The following is a 16,110-nucleotide window of genomic DNA, read 5'->3' as shown; positions in this document are numbered from 1 at the left end:
ATGTGAAGAATGTAGTTTCTCAGAATACAGTGTAATAAATACCCCAGGCTGTCCAAACTGTCTGCTCTCAGGTAGATGCTGGTACGTACAGCTGCGAACAGTCGCATTGTCCAAGGTTAAAATTTGTGAGTCAGACCCTAGAAGGTACAAGCAACACCCCAAACCCTGATTTCTTTTTTATTTCCAAAAGATTACAAAGTTTCTTTTATTTTCAGTTTATTAGCCTCAGCCCAAACCATGATGGGTGAGTTTACTTTTTCTTCTTCAGAGTTACTTTACTACATATCCACTCTGTTGTATTTGAGTACCTAAGCTAAAATTCTTCAGATCAGCTAAGGATTGTGCACCCAGTGTGCCTTCAATTCCAAATACCACTTTACAAAATTAGTCAGTTAGGAAAAATATTGACCTTGTTCCTAAATTCAAGGGGACTTGTGGTCACCCTGCACAGAGGCTCATCACCATGGCACATGCTAGGCATGCAGAAGGTGATTCGGGAGCCGTGCGTATCAAACACTGATGTCTCTGGCAACCATGACTTCAAATCATGTCACTCTACCAAAAAAACAGAGCACCAATTAAAAAATAAAGCTGTTCCACACTCAGTCACCATGGAAGAAAAGAGAACTGTGTTTAAAAAGGTGGGTGTAATGCTGCAGAGCAGGGGTTTAATCCAAATTTTGGCCCAGAAAGACAGAACTAGTGTGTAGACAAACACCTACCCACATGGGAAAGAGAATTGTATTGACTGTGTAACTGGTTTTGCAGCTTTTTGAAATCTTTAGTATTTGTCTGCTGTACTTCTGCCTTTAATATATTTATTGTCCTTGAAGTATGTCCCAGGCTGTTTCCTCTGAATTATTTTTGGATTACTAGATCACTGCCATGCTGTTGCACGCAACCGGAGCTACGCAGCTGCCCTACAGCTTCGTGCCCACTGGTCAATCAGTATTTCTGATTCTTAAGGCAGACAGAAAGATTTTAAGCCGCTACTAAACACCTAGGTTCTGTAAAGCTTTTGAACTAGTGATGAGTGCTGAAAATGCATGAAATGTTTAAGACTCCAACACAAGCTTGATCTTCTCACAAGGAAGGGGAGGGAAGCTCCGGTGCTGTGGGCTGAGTACTGTAGAGATGTCTGATAGTGCCCTTTTGCTCAGAATAGCTATACTGGCAGACTCTGTACGAGAAGGTATAATTTCCACTCAAAAAGGTCCATTTCCACTGTCATTTTCTGTTGAGGTCTGGCTACCCTACAGTAATAGTCATAAAGCACAGGAATTCCCGAGCCAGCTTTGCAATAGCTAGCTCGCGTCCTGGTAGCAGCGTAATTCTGGCACCGTGGAGCTTGGAGCAGAGTAATTTGCACATTTTGGGGGACTGCCATTTGCAGCCTTCCCCAGTCTTCATGCCAATGTCATTAGCCTGCTGTTCATACTAATGCTAGCTTATTTGAAACTAACTCAGACATAGAAACCAACTGCAGCTCTGCTCACAGTGTGAACATACATTTGAGGAGCACAGCAAAGGGCCCGACATCAGGCCATCCCCTTGTGCTTTCTACCTGTGTGAGGAACTCAATCCTTAGCACCTCTTACCTGAAGCACTGAGGATAAAATGATGTCTTCACATGGTTGCATCCGTTCAAGCTCTTTTGCTTGCAGATCTGGACAAACCTCAGCCAATGCCTAAATGCACCTTGTGGTGTTCCACCTCCCACGGGTGACGTTGGGGCAGGAGGCTCCTGGAGGTGTGGAAAACTCCTGGAGCTGGCATCAGACCAGTACAAACCATGCCATGCCCATGGTGCCGGTCACTGGCTCATCCAGCAGGTCCTCTTCGAGCACTCCTCCTGCCTCACTGCAGATGGAGCAAGCCACGGATTCTTGTAAGATAGGATCTTAACAAGCACAGGTACTCATGGTCTCTGAAACCAACCCTGCTTGTCAGGGGGAAGGAATGCGGCAGGACTTCTTTGATAAAACCCAGACTCCTGTTTACTGATAAACTTTACTGTTTAGTCTCCATTCTGGCAATAGATGGATTATTGCTCTGGCTGCTGAAAGGGATTGACTTTTAATTTTACATTAATATGATTGTTTATTGCGTTTCTCTTCTGCTTGTGAAAGATGATCCCAAGATATTCTGATAACATCCACAGTTATGTTACACAGGTCAACCACCCAGGTGCCTAAGAAAAGGTAGCTTTTCTTCTTCTTAGGATTCAAGCCTGGGACACAGAAATTAAGCTGAATTTTACTTCAGTCTGTTGTGAGTCTCAGACAGGCAAGTCAGTTATTGTCCATGTGCCTCAGTTTTGACGTGTTCTGCCCAGAGAGCACAAGCATAGGCTGATAGCAAGCAGACGTTTAGATAAGTAGCACTATAGTTAACACTGCTGACACAAGGACAGCTGCTATAAGAAGGAGTAATTTACTCTGGAGAAGGCAGCGTGTGTATCTTGAAGACTTCCTGCTGACTTGCTCAGTACAGTTGTCCCTTCTCATTTGTGATGAATTATTTGCAATTGCAAAGGTCACAAAAGTCATTGCTGTGGTTAAAATGGGAGAGGGTTAACTAATGCTGTAACAGCTCTTGGGAAATTGTAGAAAGATATAAAGTGCTAGTTGAAAGCCTTGTGATTCAATGAGAGATGAAGAAATACCACTGCTCTTTTATCTAACTGTGCTATGCCCACATGAACGGGAAATCCTGTGCTTCCAGATGAAGTCACTTGTGCTTCATTAATCAAAATCAAATAGCTATCTTATTTACAGGGTGGCATACAAGAGATCTCTTGATAGAAATGGCTACACCTGAGCTAGTCACCCCAGGTTCCCTCTAAAGGCCCTGAGTAGAGGTGAGCAGGTCTGAGAGCCCCTTAGGACCTAGGATGTGCCAGGTGATGCAAGCCCTGAAAATTCCTGCTTTTCTCCATAGAATATAAGCAGTTGTAAAGGTAGGTAAGATAAATCCTTTCAAAATGTCTGGTTTGAGATACTTTGTGGAGATAAGGGTGCAAAATGGCATTTTTTTTAATCAGAATGAGCAGAATTACCCACTGTAAATGAGGCTGTAGCCTTTGTCCTCAGCTGGGAAGTTGACTGGCAGCACGGTTGGTCTGAGATGGCGCTGAGTATTGTCTCTGCAAATACAGTGTCCTACGTCTGGATTAACGAAGATGCTCCCAAGGAGAATATATCTTTCTGGAATAACAAAAAAGATTATTTCCAAATTGTCTGCAGTGTCTGTGCTGGCTTGCTTCCCCACATAAATAAACTTTAACGTAATAAATAGCATTTGGAATCAAGAATAACTATTTTATGTTGTCCCACCTTAATTTTTCTTCAATGTAGCAAGTCTATTGCCTGTTCCCACTCTCCTCCATTGAAGGGTATGCTGATCCACCCTTATTGCAGCAGAAAGCAAAAAAACCCTTTCAGGAAGCTTTCAGCAGCAGCAATCCTAAATGACCAAAGGCAAGGATAAGAGGACAGCCGTGCTCTAGAGAGAAATCCTTGTGATCATTACATATACGTCTCACCGGAGGCAAGAGCGAACTTTGTCTAGGCAAAGACCTCAAGGTCTTTACTCTGTTCTTTATGTTCTGGTAAAAACAAAAAACCCCCCCACCCATACCCCCACCCTGAGATGGATTACTAAAGGTTGGCTAAAGCAGGTTTTTTTTCTGTTTTGTTTTCTTTTGGTTTTCTTATTTGTTTAGGGAATAAAGGTAATAAAGTGGCTGCTGTTATAGCATAAGCATTTTTTTTTTACTGGAGGCATTTAAAGACTTGCTGAAATAGAAGTGCAAAGTAGATCTTATCACAATACATATTCATACACTCTGGACTGAGTTTCTGTCCTGTAATGGTAAGACAGACCACACTGTGCTTCCTCCCCTCCATTTCTGCAACCTCTTACACAGATAACGAGCGACGAGCACAAACATGCCAGAGACTCAACAGCAACATGTTCCAGAAAGGGAGAATTTTTCCCACAATTTGTGACAAGTAGTGAATTGTCATGGAGTGGTTTAGTTTTCTATCGTGCTGCTGCTATGTATTGATTTTGTGTAGTTTTATAGGAAAATCAGAGACTTAAATAGGCCCTGGCAATAACACCGTACACAGGATCAAGCTGATACTGTTGTGCTTCAAGTAACAAATCTACAAGCTGCAGAAAACCACAAATCCGCCTGATCTATCTTTAGAACAAAAGTCACATCCTTTCATTGTTTTCATTGAACTTATGCAATGAAAAATGACATTTAAATTTGGGCACTTTGAAATTCTGGAGTTTATGTGTTACTGCTAAGCTGTGTAGCTTATATGGTACTCGGGAGAATACCATGTTGAACCCTCTAACACACTTTTTAATTAAAAATATACATACCATTCCTTTTGTTTCTTTTATGTTACTAATTCTAACTAAACCTTAATCTGATGGTCACAAATCTTGTAATATTTACTCATGGAGTAAATACTACTTCTGTTAGACAGGTTTTTCTCATTTTTAAATCTAGATAGGAGATCATACCTCAAAACCATATTTCAGAGTCCAGGTTTGCTATGACTGACCTGCCAGTACCACAGCCTCTGGGTCTGCTCTGATGGTCCGGGTGGGGAGAGTGGGCACTAAGAAGGGCCATTACTTAGAGGTATAGAGAAAGAAGGCATAAACTAGAAAGGAAAATTTGTGAAAAATGGATGCTGATGATAAAATATAAAAATATATCTATAAGCTGAGTGGGTTTTAATTATTCACGGGCTACGCACTTAGTATGATGGTTAAATACAAAAGAAGTCCCACTAGATCTTACAAGACAGGTTTGCCTCTGAAAAGCAAGCAAAAGCTCTTTGCTAGGAAACTATGGCGGCAGGGCTGATAGCACTGTCTTGTTTACTCGCTGATGTGTTTGCTGGTCCGCTGAGACTTCGTTCAGATATCTCAGGCCTTAATGGGAAAATTGACTTGCAAGAGACAATCGCGCCACATAGAAAAGAACTAGCAAAAATCGACCTTGGAGACGTGGGTATTTCAAAGATGTTGGTAGCGTTACTGAAATGTCTGGTTTTGTTTAAGTGTTGTAAAGAGTATCCTTAAATCCAACCTTGCATTTTTTGATTCATGTGTGTTTTCATGTTGAATTAATGCCTCAAACAGGAACCCAGTTAGAAGTCCTATAATCCTTTGTTATTTTAGTCAGTCAAGGGTGATGGAGGGACAACCAGTTCAGAAGAGGTAAATGGCCCAAGCCCCAGTCACCAAGTAAGTGCCTGGATTTTTTCATCTTTTGGTGATGGGTTATTTTCACCTACTTCCACACAACTCTAGCTTTTGAAATGTAAAAATCACTGGAAGAGAAGTGTAACATGCTCACTGAGCTTCATGTATTTACATATCTCTTATCTATTTATTTTACCTATTCATACAATTAAACAAGATTTTAAAGGGTTGCTATCAGATTTTAAAAAATGCTTGTTTCCAGGTGTATTCCTTTTCTTAACATAATTAGTGGTTTTATGTTCAATTTTATTCTTATCGTTTTTGCTATTATTTTACTTTCTGCATGTACCTTGGCTTAGGCAGTGAAACTAAATACACACAGCTAGAATAATTTTTACTTGGTTGATTTACTTGTCTGCTGAGGAAAGGATCATTTAGGTGGAAACTCTATAGAAGAGAAATGAAACTGAGAATTAAAACTGTTCACTTTAACAAAAGCCGTGAAAATATTTCTTCTTTTCCTGTTTTTGTTTCTTTCATTCTATGTTCATAAAAGCTAAACCAAAACTTTGGATGTGACCTTTGCATTATATTTTTTATGGCTTTAAAACTGCTTCAGAAAAATCGTATTTTCATTAGAAATACAAATACTGTGACCTTTTCTGAGTCAAACCCTCATCTCTTGCAAGTGAAGATATCCAGAATAATTGCATTCAGTAATGAGAGATAAAACACAGGTTCTGTGTATACACATAGGGTTTCCTTTAACCTGAGAGCAAAACTGAAGCTGTATTGAAAACTAATCTTTCAGTATTTCCTTTTTTATTTCCTTTTTTAATTAATAGTAAAATTATTTTTGCACTTTTCCTGTTTTCATTATGTCCTATGATACTGAGGTTAATCTTTATGAATTATTTTCCTAAAAGCATCCCAAATATAGAAGGTCTTGTCTTGTGACATTTATTCCTTATTTCATACAACAGCTTTGTGAAATGGTCTGGATAAGCACCTAAAAGTTACAGTCCTGGATGTACTTTTTATTATTTTATTATTTTAATTAGCAGCCAGTTGCCTTCCATTTGCTTAACTTATTAGTCTTCCTTCTTCTCTCACTTGCACTGGTGTAAATTCGCACAGTTTCATTACACAGAAGGGCTCAAGGAAGACTGTATCTGCAGTTGACTGTTTCCTTTTTTAGAACTTCTGTGAAATTATTTCCTTAAATTATGCTATCGTGTTGCTGGAATGCTGTGATTCTTCTTTTCATCACTGCTGTTCCTAATGCTACAGAAATGCATGACAGCACTGATCCAAAATCTGCAGAAATTTAGGGGTCTGTCTTTTGCGCTCAAACAGCAGCCTTGGGGTACAGTCTCCTGTAACGTGATGGGGAAAAACACTATCGTGTTAATCTCTTTTTTTTTTTTTCTTCAGTGGCACTGTTAATGTTGAGAAAGTAAAAGCAATCTGTCAGGTGCAGATCACCCTTTAGAATAAGAAACATTAACATGTTTCATTATTCATAGGCTTCACTTTGTATTTCCTGAGCTGCTCCCATCAATATAAAATATGCCAATTTCCTGCCTTTCAAGGTTAATATGAAACACCTCAAAGAGATTATCTGATTGGATTTTTTTTTTCTTATTTTGCCTGGAAAATGTATTATTAATATTTTTTTAAAGTGTTTTGTTTGACTAACATCAAAGGCCCAAACCTGCTCACAGAAATAGTCCCGTTGCACCCAGTTTGGCTTTGGGTGCAGTGCTGTCACTGCCAGGCACCTACGCAATCAAACACGTGCGGTGAGGAAGAGTCGACTCTACTTTTACACCTGCAGAGTAAACCCACAGATTTCACAGAGTGTTAATAAGGGTTAGAAGCTGTTCTGGCACCTTTGAACTCAGACGTATCCAGTCTCACAGCTGTATTTTGGGCGCTGTGGTTGTTTTTGAATTTTGCAGTTGTACCAAAGAGACACATCTCAAAAGCGAGCTAGGGCAAATAAGAGTGAGAAGGAACTTGCCAAACTAACCAATGGGTTCAGCAACGGAGAGCTGCTCGTCTGACAGTTAAAATGAGTCAGAAAGAGACAGAATTAAATTTGGGTTTATGAAGCTCTATTCGTCCTTGTGCTGCGAGAGTTTCTGCATCACTTGGGCTCTCAAAAGCACATCCAAGCAGGTCTCTTTCCTAAGCAAGGCAAACAAGATGTAGGTAGCATGCAGTGTCTGCGCAGCCCCAGACAATAGTTCTCCTGTACTCTGAGGCTGTCGAATTTGCTTGAATAAACTGCTGACACTCAGGTGGCGCCTGCCCGTGGTGTGTGGGGCTGCTGATCACCTGCATCTCCAGGTTTCACATGCTGTCTTCACCTATCTCCTGCAGAACCAGAGCACAGGCTAGCTTCATGGCTGCAGTTTTGAAGTCTAAAAGCAGACAAATCCAGATGTAAGCACATATATACCCACATATGTCTGTCCTTTGGAAAAGGAAATAGTTAAATACAAGGACATATTTTGTTGCGGACTTAAGCCTATTGGTCAAGACTGAGTGTATGAAATGGTTGCAGGTTCTATGATATAAATGTGGGGTTTTTTAAAGATTAGCTGGGGAGGAAAGGTGAATCAAGTGAAAAAGGTCAGTTAGTATTTCTACCCCCTCTCATTCTTGTTTCCCCAAAATTAGAGCGTCTTGAGGGTTTTTTTAAATAGATATGAGAGGTGTATTTGCATTCTGTTTCTCTAGAGTTTCTGCTTTCAGGTTCTTCTCTGAAATCATGATGTGTAAAAACATATTTGTTTTTAATGCTTGTCATGTAAGTGTATAACCCTAGGCCTTTAGAAGAACACCAAATATTTCAAGACTAATGGTAAAATCCCCAAAGCTGGAAAACTTACGCAGCATTAAGCTCCGGGCTATGCCCTGAGGACAGATGTAAGATTTCTAGCTTTCCAGCATGGCAAATTATTGTGCTATTTTAATGATTATGTCAATAAATAAAGCAATATGATTTTTTGCATAAGAAGAAAGAAAAGCTCATTTGCAAACAGATCTGCTAGCAAAAACATGCCTAGTCACTTGCTACTCTGCAAACAGTGACAGGTTCATTGTTTTATCCTTTGTTTGCCAGATCTGATTTTTCTCCAGTGAGCTTCAAACATGTCCCATACTTCTCTGAGTTTCAGAACCTTTTCCTTTTCTATAAATAGGTGCTCTGTCATTGTGTTTGTCTTTGGAATATTTGCTATCTCTTCTTTTGCTCTTGTACATGTAATTTTCTATGATGCTGCAGCCTTCCATAGCCAAATACTATGTTGTTAATTTTTTGGTAGAGTGTTGCAGTTTTATACTGAAGTTGTTTTCATCCTTTACTTTATGGTGTCTTTTACTTCTTTTCTCTCCCAAATCTTTCCCTCGCGCTTTTTGGGTGCTTTCACAGCCTGGGATGCAAAATCTGGGGGAGCTGACATTGCGTGCTTGTGACTCCCTGCACCTTTCCATGCATCTCTGCCTCCTAAAAGAATCTCAGCATAGACATATACGTAAATACAGCAAGTCTATGCAGGGATGGTTTGATCTTGCAGTCTTTGCTCACGTAAGTAATTCTATCGGCTCCCTGGGAGTCCTTCCCTAAGTCAAGGCTGCAGGAGTCTGTCCCAAACTCTGTAAATGAAAACCTGTTGGACAGCAGGATTTCTCCCTGTCAGGTGGCCTTTCATTTTTTAATATATTTACGGATTGCCTTCCAAAATGTTTATGTTTCACACTAAAAATAACCATTGTTTGAAACTGCTTTAGACATTAAACTCCACAGAGAGGCCAGTTGCCCCAGCTGAAAGTGAACCTGTGGGTCCAAAGAGCAAAGAGAGTTCAAAAGACAAGAAGCCTACAGTGGAGCTGAGCAAACCGAAAGGCAGCAAACAAGAAACCAGGGAGCAGCCAGACTCCAGGGAGCAGCAAGCAGCCGAGACCGACTCCATCCAGAACGGAGGAGACGCTTCGAAGGAGCCTTCCTTCAAGAAGATGGAGAAGAGGCAGTCGCTTGGAGGGTTTTTTAAGGGCCTTGTACGTTAACTTGATCTTCTCTTTCTAGCCATCTTTCACTGATTTAAGCACCCAGCCTGCAAGGTATCCACCACGTGAGATTTGTGCTCTGATGGCAGGAGTGCAACCTCACAAGCAGCTTGCAGGACAAAGGCCAAACAGCAGCAAGTTTTTGAGCAAAGGCGAGAAAATACGGGCCTCAGGGTACTGATTCCCAGGCAGGTATGGTTGACTATGGAAGAGCTCTAATCCTTCCCACACCCCTGTTTTAGAGGTTCATGCCTTGGCTATGGGGATGACTCAACTGTTCCCATAGCAGGGACTGAACCACCTACAAATTACAATGTGTCTATTAAGGAAAAGTGGAGGTGGTGCTGGTTTACCAGAGTAACCCGCCTGCCGTGATGGTGGTTCAGCTCCTGCCTCAGAGGAGCTGGGACATGCCTGCAAGTTAAAAATCGAGGTAGACCACTGGGTGAGTGGGAACCAGCTTAGTGGTCACAAGATAAGCGCCTTTTGTTAGCTATCAGTTATAGGCCAGTTAAAACACACACACAAAAATACACATGATATTTTTTTCTTCCTGTTTTATTATGTTAAGTCTTACCCTAAATTTTCTACGCCCCCTTCACTGAAACTTGAAAAGTAGAAATGAAAGAATTCAGCACACTAAAAATCTGCGTTTCTGTAAGGCTTGGTGTTACTGATGCAATTAGTGGTTCCTCAGGGCATTAATTAGATGGAAACTTTTTTTTTTCCCCATGTCCATATTCAGGGGCCAAAGTAGAAACAAAAGCTCAGGTCAGACCTGGGACTATCTCTCAAGCCTTGGCAAGAGGGCAGTTTTCCATTGCTTTTTATAAATAAATAGGAAGGATGTAGTTTGCTCCTCTTTCCTCACATTGCCACCACAGCAGTGAATCCACAGAGCCATGGGGTCATTTTTAGCATCTTTTGGAAACTTTGTGTGTTAACTAAGCTTCATCACAAATTTCAAGTGGTGTAAAGAACTAAATGGATTCGATTGTTACCTGCAATGATTCCTGGTGAATCTGGCTCCCCTGAGAGACACAGCTTTTTTTTCTCCCTCCCTACCTTACTTCTAAGGCTGTCAGGAAAGAAAAAGAGCTAGGCAGTCTCCAGGTCTGAAAAGTCAAGCAATATAGATTGAAATAGTAAAGCAGATTTGAAAATTAGCCCTGTTAGGACAGTGGGTTATAAAGTTAGGCTGCCATGCAGACCGGTATGACTCATTCAGAGGCAGATGTTTTTCCACATCATAAGAAGTGTTTAATTTGCACGCATTTCACAGAATTACTATGTATCCTATGGAGGGCGATTTGCATTACCGAAACAATTACATATTAGAAGGGGAATTAAGAACAAAAGAAAAATAACTTTCTGCAATATTGATTAGGAACAGTTCAGCCACTTCTGCTTTCTGTTTCACCCCAGTGTTCTGGGGTAAAATCCCAGTCCACCCCAAAATCAGTGGGATTTTCTGCTAGCTTCAATGGAGCAAGGAAGTCCGGTAGCTCATCTGGAATAACTACCAACCTGCATTGGCTTCTACTCATCTTGGCTCCCAGTGAAGCCAAGAGGAGAAATCTTTTTGCATAATGCAGTGACAAATAGCCAGGGGTATGGTTTTATATGTATCTGTGAGTTATATGAGCAATTGATGTTGTTGAACACATGCATGCTCATTTGCACTTTTCTTTCCCCACCCCCTTTGCCTCCAAATTCTCTATGAAATTTCCATTGTGCGCAACATCAGTGCATGTGTGTACCATCCGATCCACGCTCACAAGCGCGGTGTGTGGGTGTCGTATCCTGCACTGGGTATTGGCAGCCTCCCTCCAGCAGTGAAATCAAGAGCTCTGTTGCTTAAACCACTTAGATGATGGAAATAGATCTCTTATGTCTGCTGGAGGGGAGGAAGACGGGCACATTTTTCTGGCATAGGTTATCTAGAAATGGGGCAAATGTTAACTACCTCTATTATTTCTGGAGATAATTGAGATTTGTTTTTCTGGTCTGGAGATTTGTTGAAATTAAGCACTGACAGCCCTCCTTTGTCAAAATTCTAACTGTAGCCACTGTGAGAGAAAGGGTTTGTGTGTTGACAACTGCTCTTTATTTTGTATGGTGTCATTTATCCAACCTGTATCCAAAAATATTTCATAGAGTTTAACAATAGATACAAATTTAGAATTATTCCAGAAAGGGAGATATGAGGAAGTGCAAGCTAGCAAGGAAACATGCTTTCAAGTGCAAGTTCATGAAAGACACAGAGAGAGGCAGGAAAGGTGTCTCTGATTTAAAGGGCAAGAAAAAGCTTTTTGATCTAGAGAGAAGATTGTGAAGAGGTGAAAGGACCATTTGGGGAAAAAATGCAGAATAAATGTAGAGGAAGTAGAGATGTTCTGTGAGATATTTTTGCTTGCTGGAGTAGTATGCCAGACAGTTTAACTGTAAAGTGCCTTATCTTCTGTTGCAATTATAGAGGCCAATAGTATTCCTACAGCTTCCCTCTCTCATTAACAGAAGATGGCGCTTGAAAAAAAAAATTTTTTTTATGACAGTATAGCTGATTTGGTCAGTTTATTGTGCTTTTGAACCGGGAGGAAAAAAACCCCACACAACAATGAGGTCTGTGTATGGAAAAGATCTCACAGAAAATGGCTACCTCCTTTTGAATATCCCCAAGAAAATTACACATACCTAAGAAACCTAGTTCTGCAATGATTCTAAAAAACAATCTACACACCTCCCAGGTGATTATACTAAGCCTCAGGAAGGTGTAATCATTAATCTAAAAGTATTAGATCACACACAAACCAATGCCAGAATTTCCATTTCAAGATAACAGCTCAAGTATCTGGTAACAACTCAGCAGAAATATTAAGCTTTAGGCTGATAAAATGAAAGCAGGAGATATTTAAGAGGGGATCCAGCAAGCCTTACTTGCTCCTATAATCTATGCCCACCAAGCTCCTCCTAAATTCTGGTGAGCTGTTTCAATAGCAGCTGTTCTAACAACACTCTCCTCAATCCATCGATTCCTCTGGGAAAGGGCACAAGAGTGTGTCATAGTGCAGGAATGCAGCTGGTGAGAACGCTTCAGTTCAAGCATCTGCTCCCAGGGGGGCTAACAAATACTGAAACTTTTGATAGAAATGGAACCACTTATGCAAGCAAACAGTGTTATGGTCTGGCTGCGTGATTTTAGCACAGACGATAAGGTCCAGTGGCTGTTCCTATGGTAAAAGAGATGAATTTATAAGCTATGTAAAATGCAAAGGTATTTAGTGAGTCTTAGAAAGATTAGATTAGAACAGGAAAAAAAAAAAGCCGGAAGATTAATGACATTGTTTTCTGAGCTGGAATAACTCATACTGAAGTTGTCAGAAGCTGGGAGTGCTTAGCATGCGGAAACTATTCTGACCTATTCTGCTCAGAGTATCTGGTATACCGACACAAACTTCTCCTGAGCACAAGCTGGAAAAAAAATATACTCAATACTATGACATTCCTGTGTATGCGCTTTAAAGTACTCTGCCGAAAACAATATGTTCCAGCTTAGCAGTCACAAACGCAGGCAACTTCCACAGTGCTGAAAGGGGTTATGCAACGTAACTGAGAGCAAGATGTGAGCCGGTGGTACCTGTGCTTCTGAATCTGAGGCTAGAGCTGGAATTTGTCCGTTAAAAGGGCAGGAACAAAGTTCTTTATTTCAGACTGGGCTTGGAAATTCCAGTTTTACAAGAATCATCAGCCAGTCTCCCTCAAAGCTTCCTGCTTTAATCAGCAACCACCTTGAAAATGGGTGTAGCAGGGAGACTGTAGTACAAGCAAATAATATGACACTTCTGCAAATGTGCTAAATGAGTCAAAATGGGGGTTATCTCAGATGAAATCCCCCTCCTCTGCTCCACCCTCCACTCATTTGTAGGAAGAATGGCAAATAGTATAATCTCATTTCCTAGATCAGTTTAGAAATGTCTTAATATTTTCATGCATCAGACAGGAATGGCTACAGCTGACAGACTCCATTACTCCTCTAATACGGGAAATTTTTTAACTGATGTGCAGATTTTTAGGATTGCTGGGTAAATTTGGAATGACTAGCTCGTTTGGTATTGTTTGATAGATATTAGTACCTATTACATTTTTTTTATGTGTCTTCCATTTGCTGCTACACATAAGTGGCCAAAAAATTTTATTCTGTTCTAGAGTATCTTCCAAACTCAACATCAGTCTCAGGAGAAGCAAGCCCATTGCAGTCAGTTGAGCTGCACAAGATGATTGCAATTAGTTGAAGACAGGGGGTTCTGTTGGTCCGTTGTGATTTTTGGCTGCTCTTTGTTATACTTAGGTTTTTAAAGGTGAAAAGTTAACAGAATATCAGTGAGGTGGAGTCTAAGTAGTATAAAAATCCCACAGTTTTTACTTCCCTGAAAGGGATGAGGAAGCTGAGATCTTTCACCCTCCCGGTCTGACACAGAATAGTCCTTTGGTGACCTAAAGTGATGAGTCAGGTTTCCAGTGTGAAACGCACTGTGTGAAAGGACAGTTCACATATGATTTTGCACTGCTCCTGTTGTAGGGAAAGCACATGGCAGTCACCTTTAGCTTTGTCATGCTGTTTTTCTCTTTAGTATGTAGTGTTTTAGGCATCTGGCTACAAACAGAATTGGCATCCTACGCAATGTTAACAGTGACCTCTGAAACAATATTTGTGAATCCATTTTGCTGTCATGTTCTGAAGTTTTGATGGCTTCAAGGCCAGTTAAATTAGGTCAAGGCATCTTAAACTAAAGCCACGTTTTTATCAATTATCAGTCAAAAATTAAGTTGGTATAGCTAGATCTATGCATTTCCTTCCGCTAAGCTGGATTAGTGTCTTGAACTGGTTCCACAACCAGAATTATATTTGTAGTGTAAAAAAGCTTTATTACTCTAACATTGTCAAATACCTGTCATGCATAAAAGTATTTAATGTTCCTTTAACTTAGAGCAGACCAAGGCTGGCTATAATACTCTATTAATCATACTTGAAGGACTCTTAGGATGGTTTCAGTGAACCGTTTAGACTAGGGAAATTTTAGAGAAAGTTGTGCCAAAACTACAACACTACACGTACACAGCAACATGTCTGAGGTATGTTAGTCCAGTTTCTAAAGACAATTGCTTTCTATGCTGACTGGAAGAATTATATTGAAATAACCAACACATTAAGGCAAAGTCACAGGCCGTAGCTTTCTGGGGTTGTCATGATGCAGATGGTGCTCATGTACTTATACATATTAAAATAAAGGCAAATTAAGAAAAGCAGAGAAGTGAAATGAGTGTAAAATATCTGCTAGCAAAACTGTAATGCATAATCCTAGCCTTAACTGTTCTGAAATATTTGAAAATTTTTATAAATTTCTGTATCTTATTCCACAGGGCTCCAAAAGGATGTCTGATGCAGAAGTGCAAACAGATCCAGTGTCTATCCTACCTGCTGGGAAATCCAAGTAATGAATACATGTGGCTGCTGAAGGATCAGCAGCATTCTGTAAGCTCACTTGCCGTAGAGATGACTCATTATTTTTCTTTACATGGCTGTCATCAAATGCCTGAGGCTAAAGCAAACATTGGTGTATCATTTAAGGTATATCATTTACAGGGTTTGTTCATTAGATGTTAGAAAGCAACTCTGAAGATCATCAAGCAATGTGTAGTATATTAAAGAAAGGTCATGTGGATGATTTTAAGTCTATAGAGGGTAGAGCATGTCAGGTAAGAAAGTGGCAGTGAATTAAATAAATAGCAGAAAAAAATGCATGTGACAAAGGAATGCAGTTTGTGCAGCAAGGCATGAGCAATAAACCCTCGGCTTTAGAGAGCTTTAAAGCAGCCGGAAAAAAAAAATCTCCTTTGATAAATGTTATACTTCAATGTAAAAACAACCAAGTCACCTTTTGAGGTTTTCAGTAGAGCTGAAATTAGCAAAAAATCTGCAATATAATAGAATCAGTGGTTATAAAATTATGCTTCACATTGGTTATTAATGTAAATTAAAACGCTAAAATGCAAAGGCTTTACATGATTGAGACAACTTCTCTCGTCTTGGTGAGGTGGGATAACAAATTATAAACTATTTAAGGCTGTACCGGGAACACAAGGGGGCACCCGCGTCCCCCCACAGTCCTAACTCCGAGGCGGTGCCTACAATCCTGTTATTAATGTTTGTCAGACCATAGGAAACTTAGTTGTTTCATCAGAAATTTGTTTATAGCTGTACTTGTAATTAATCCTAATAAAAACCAAAATCCAGGCACCTCCCTGCTTCACAAGACTCCTGTAATAACTGTAGTTAATAAATTTTACAGAAAATGAAGATTTCTGTGGTTTATTCAACCCTGGGCTAATCTAGGCAGGGAACTGTGGGCCTGACATTTTAATCCACACTAGCGTCTGAATGATACAGTACTGTATATTTTGACCTGCTTGTGATTAAATAAACAAACACTTATCATTTCAAAAAATACATTTTCTGCTTTAATCTTAACACAAAGTCTGTTCTTTACATCCCTGTTTTCTGATGATAGGTATGACATTAAGGCATAAATCGACACATAAAAACCCTGCCTGTGAAGTTAATAGCTGTCATTCTTTATCTGAGTAAAAATTACAACTGGAAATCAAGTTAGAATTCTGTAAAATCTGCAGAATTACATTTCTAACTAGTCATAAAAGACAGAGGTAAAAGATCCTTGTTCTCCGTACAAGCCATTGTAGGTAGGTGGTATTTTTGCACTGGCCTCTGCAAACCTGTGGACTTACGGC

The 16,110-nt window shown here is 40.1% G+C and overlaps 1 protein-coding gene across 1 annotated transcript in view; it reads left to right on the top strand.

Moving 5' to 3' along the window:
• BCAS1 (brain enriched myelin associated protein 1) overlaps positions 1 to 15,661 on the top strand; it is a 51,857-nt gene extending 36,196 nt beyond the window's left edge. The window contains exons 10-12 of the mRNA XM_075438871.1: positions 5,206 to 5,271; positions 9,028 to 9,294; positions 14,725 to 15,661. Of these exons, the coding sequence (XP_075294986.1) occupies positions 5,206 to 5,271; positions 9,028 to 9,294; positions 14,725 to 14,799 (408 nt within the window). The 3' untranslated portion in view covers positions 14,800 to 15,661. The remainder of the gene's footprint in view (positions 1 to 5,205; positions 5,272 to 9,027; positions 9,295 to 14,724) is intronic.
• The last annotated feature ends 449 nt before the right edge of the window (positions 15,662 to 16,110 follow it).

The sequence above is a fragment of the Opisthocomus hoazin genome, chromosome 18 (genome assembly GCF_030867145.1).
Source record: "Opisthocomus hoazin isolate bOpiHoa1 chromosome 18, bOpiHoa1.hap1, whole genome shotgun sequence".
In the NCBI taxonomy this organism is placed as follows: Eukaryota; Metazoa; Chordata; class Aves; order Opisthocomiformes; family Opisthocomidae; genus Opisthocomus; species Opisthocomus hoazin.
Note: the sequence above shows the minus strand (reverse complement) of the source record. Positions and strands in the feature narration are given on the sequence as shown.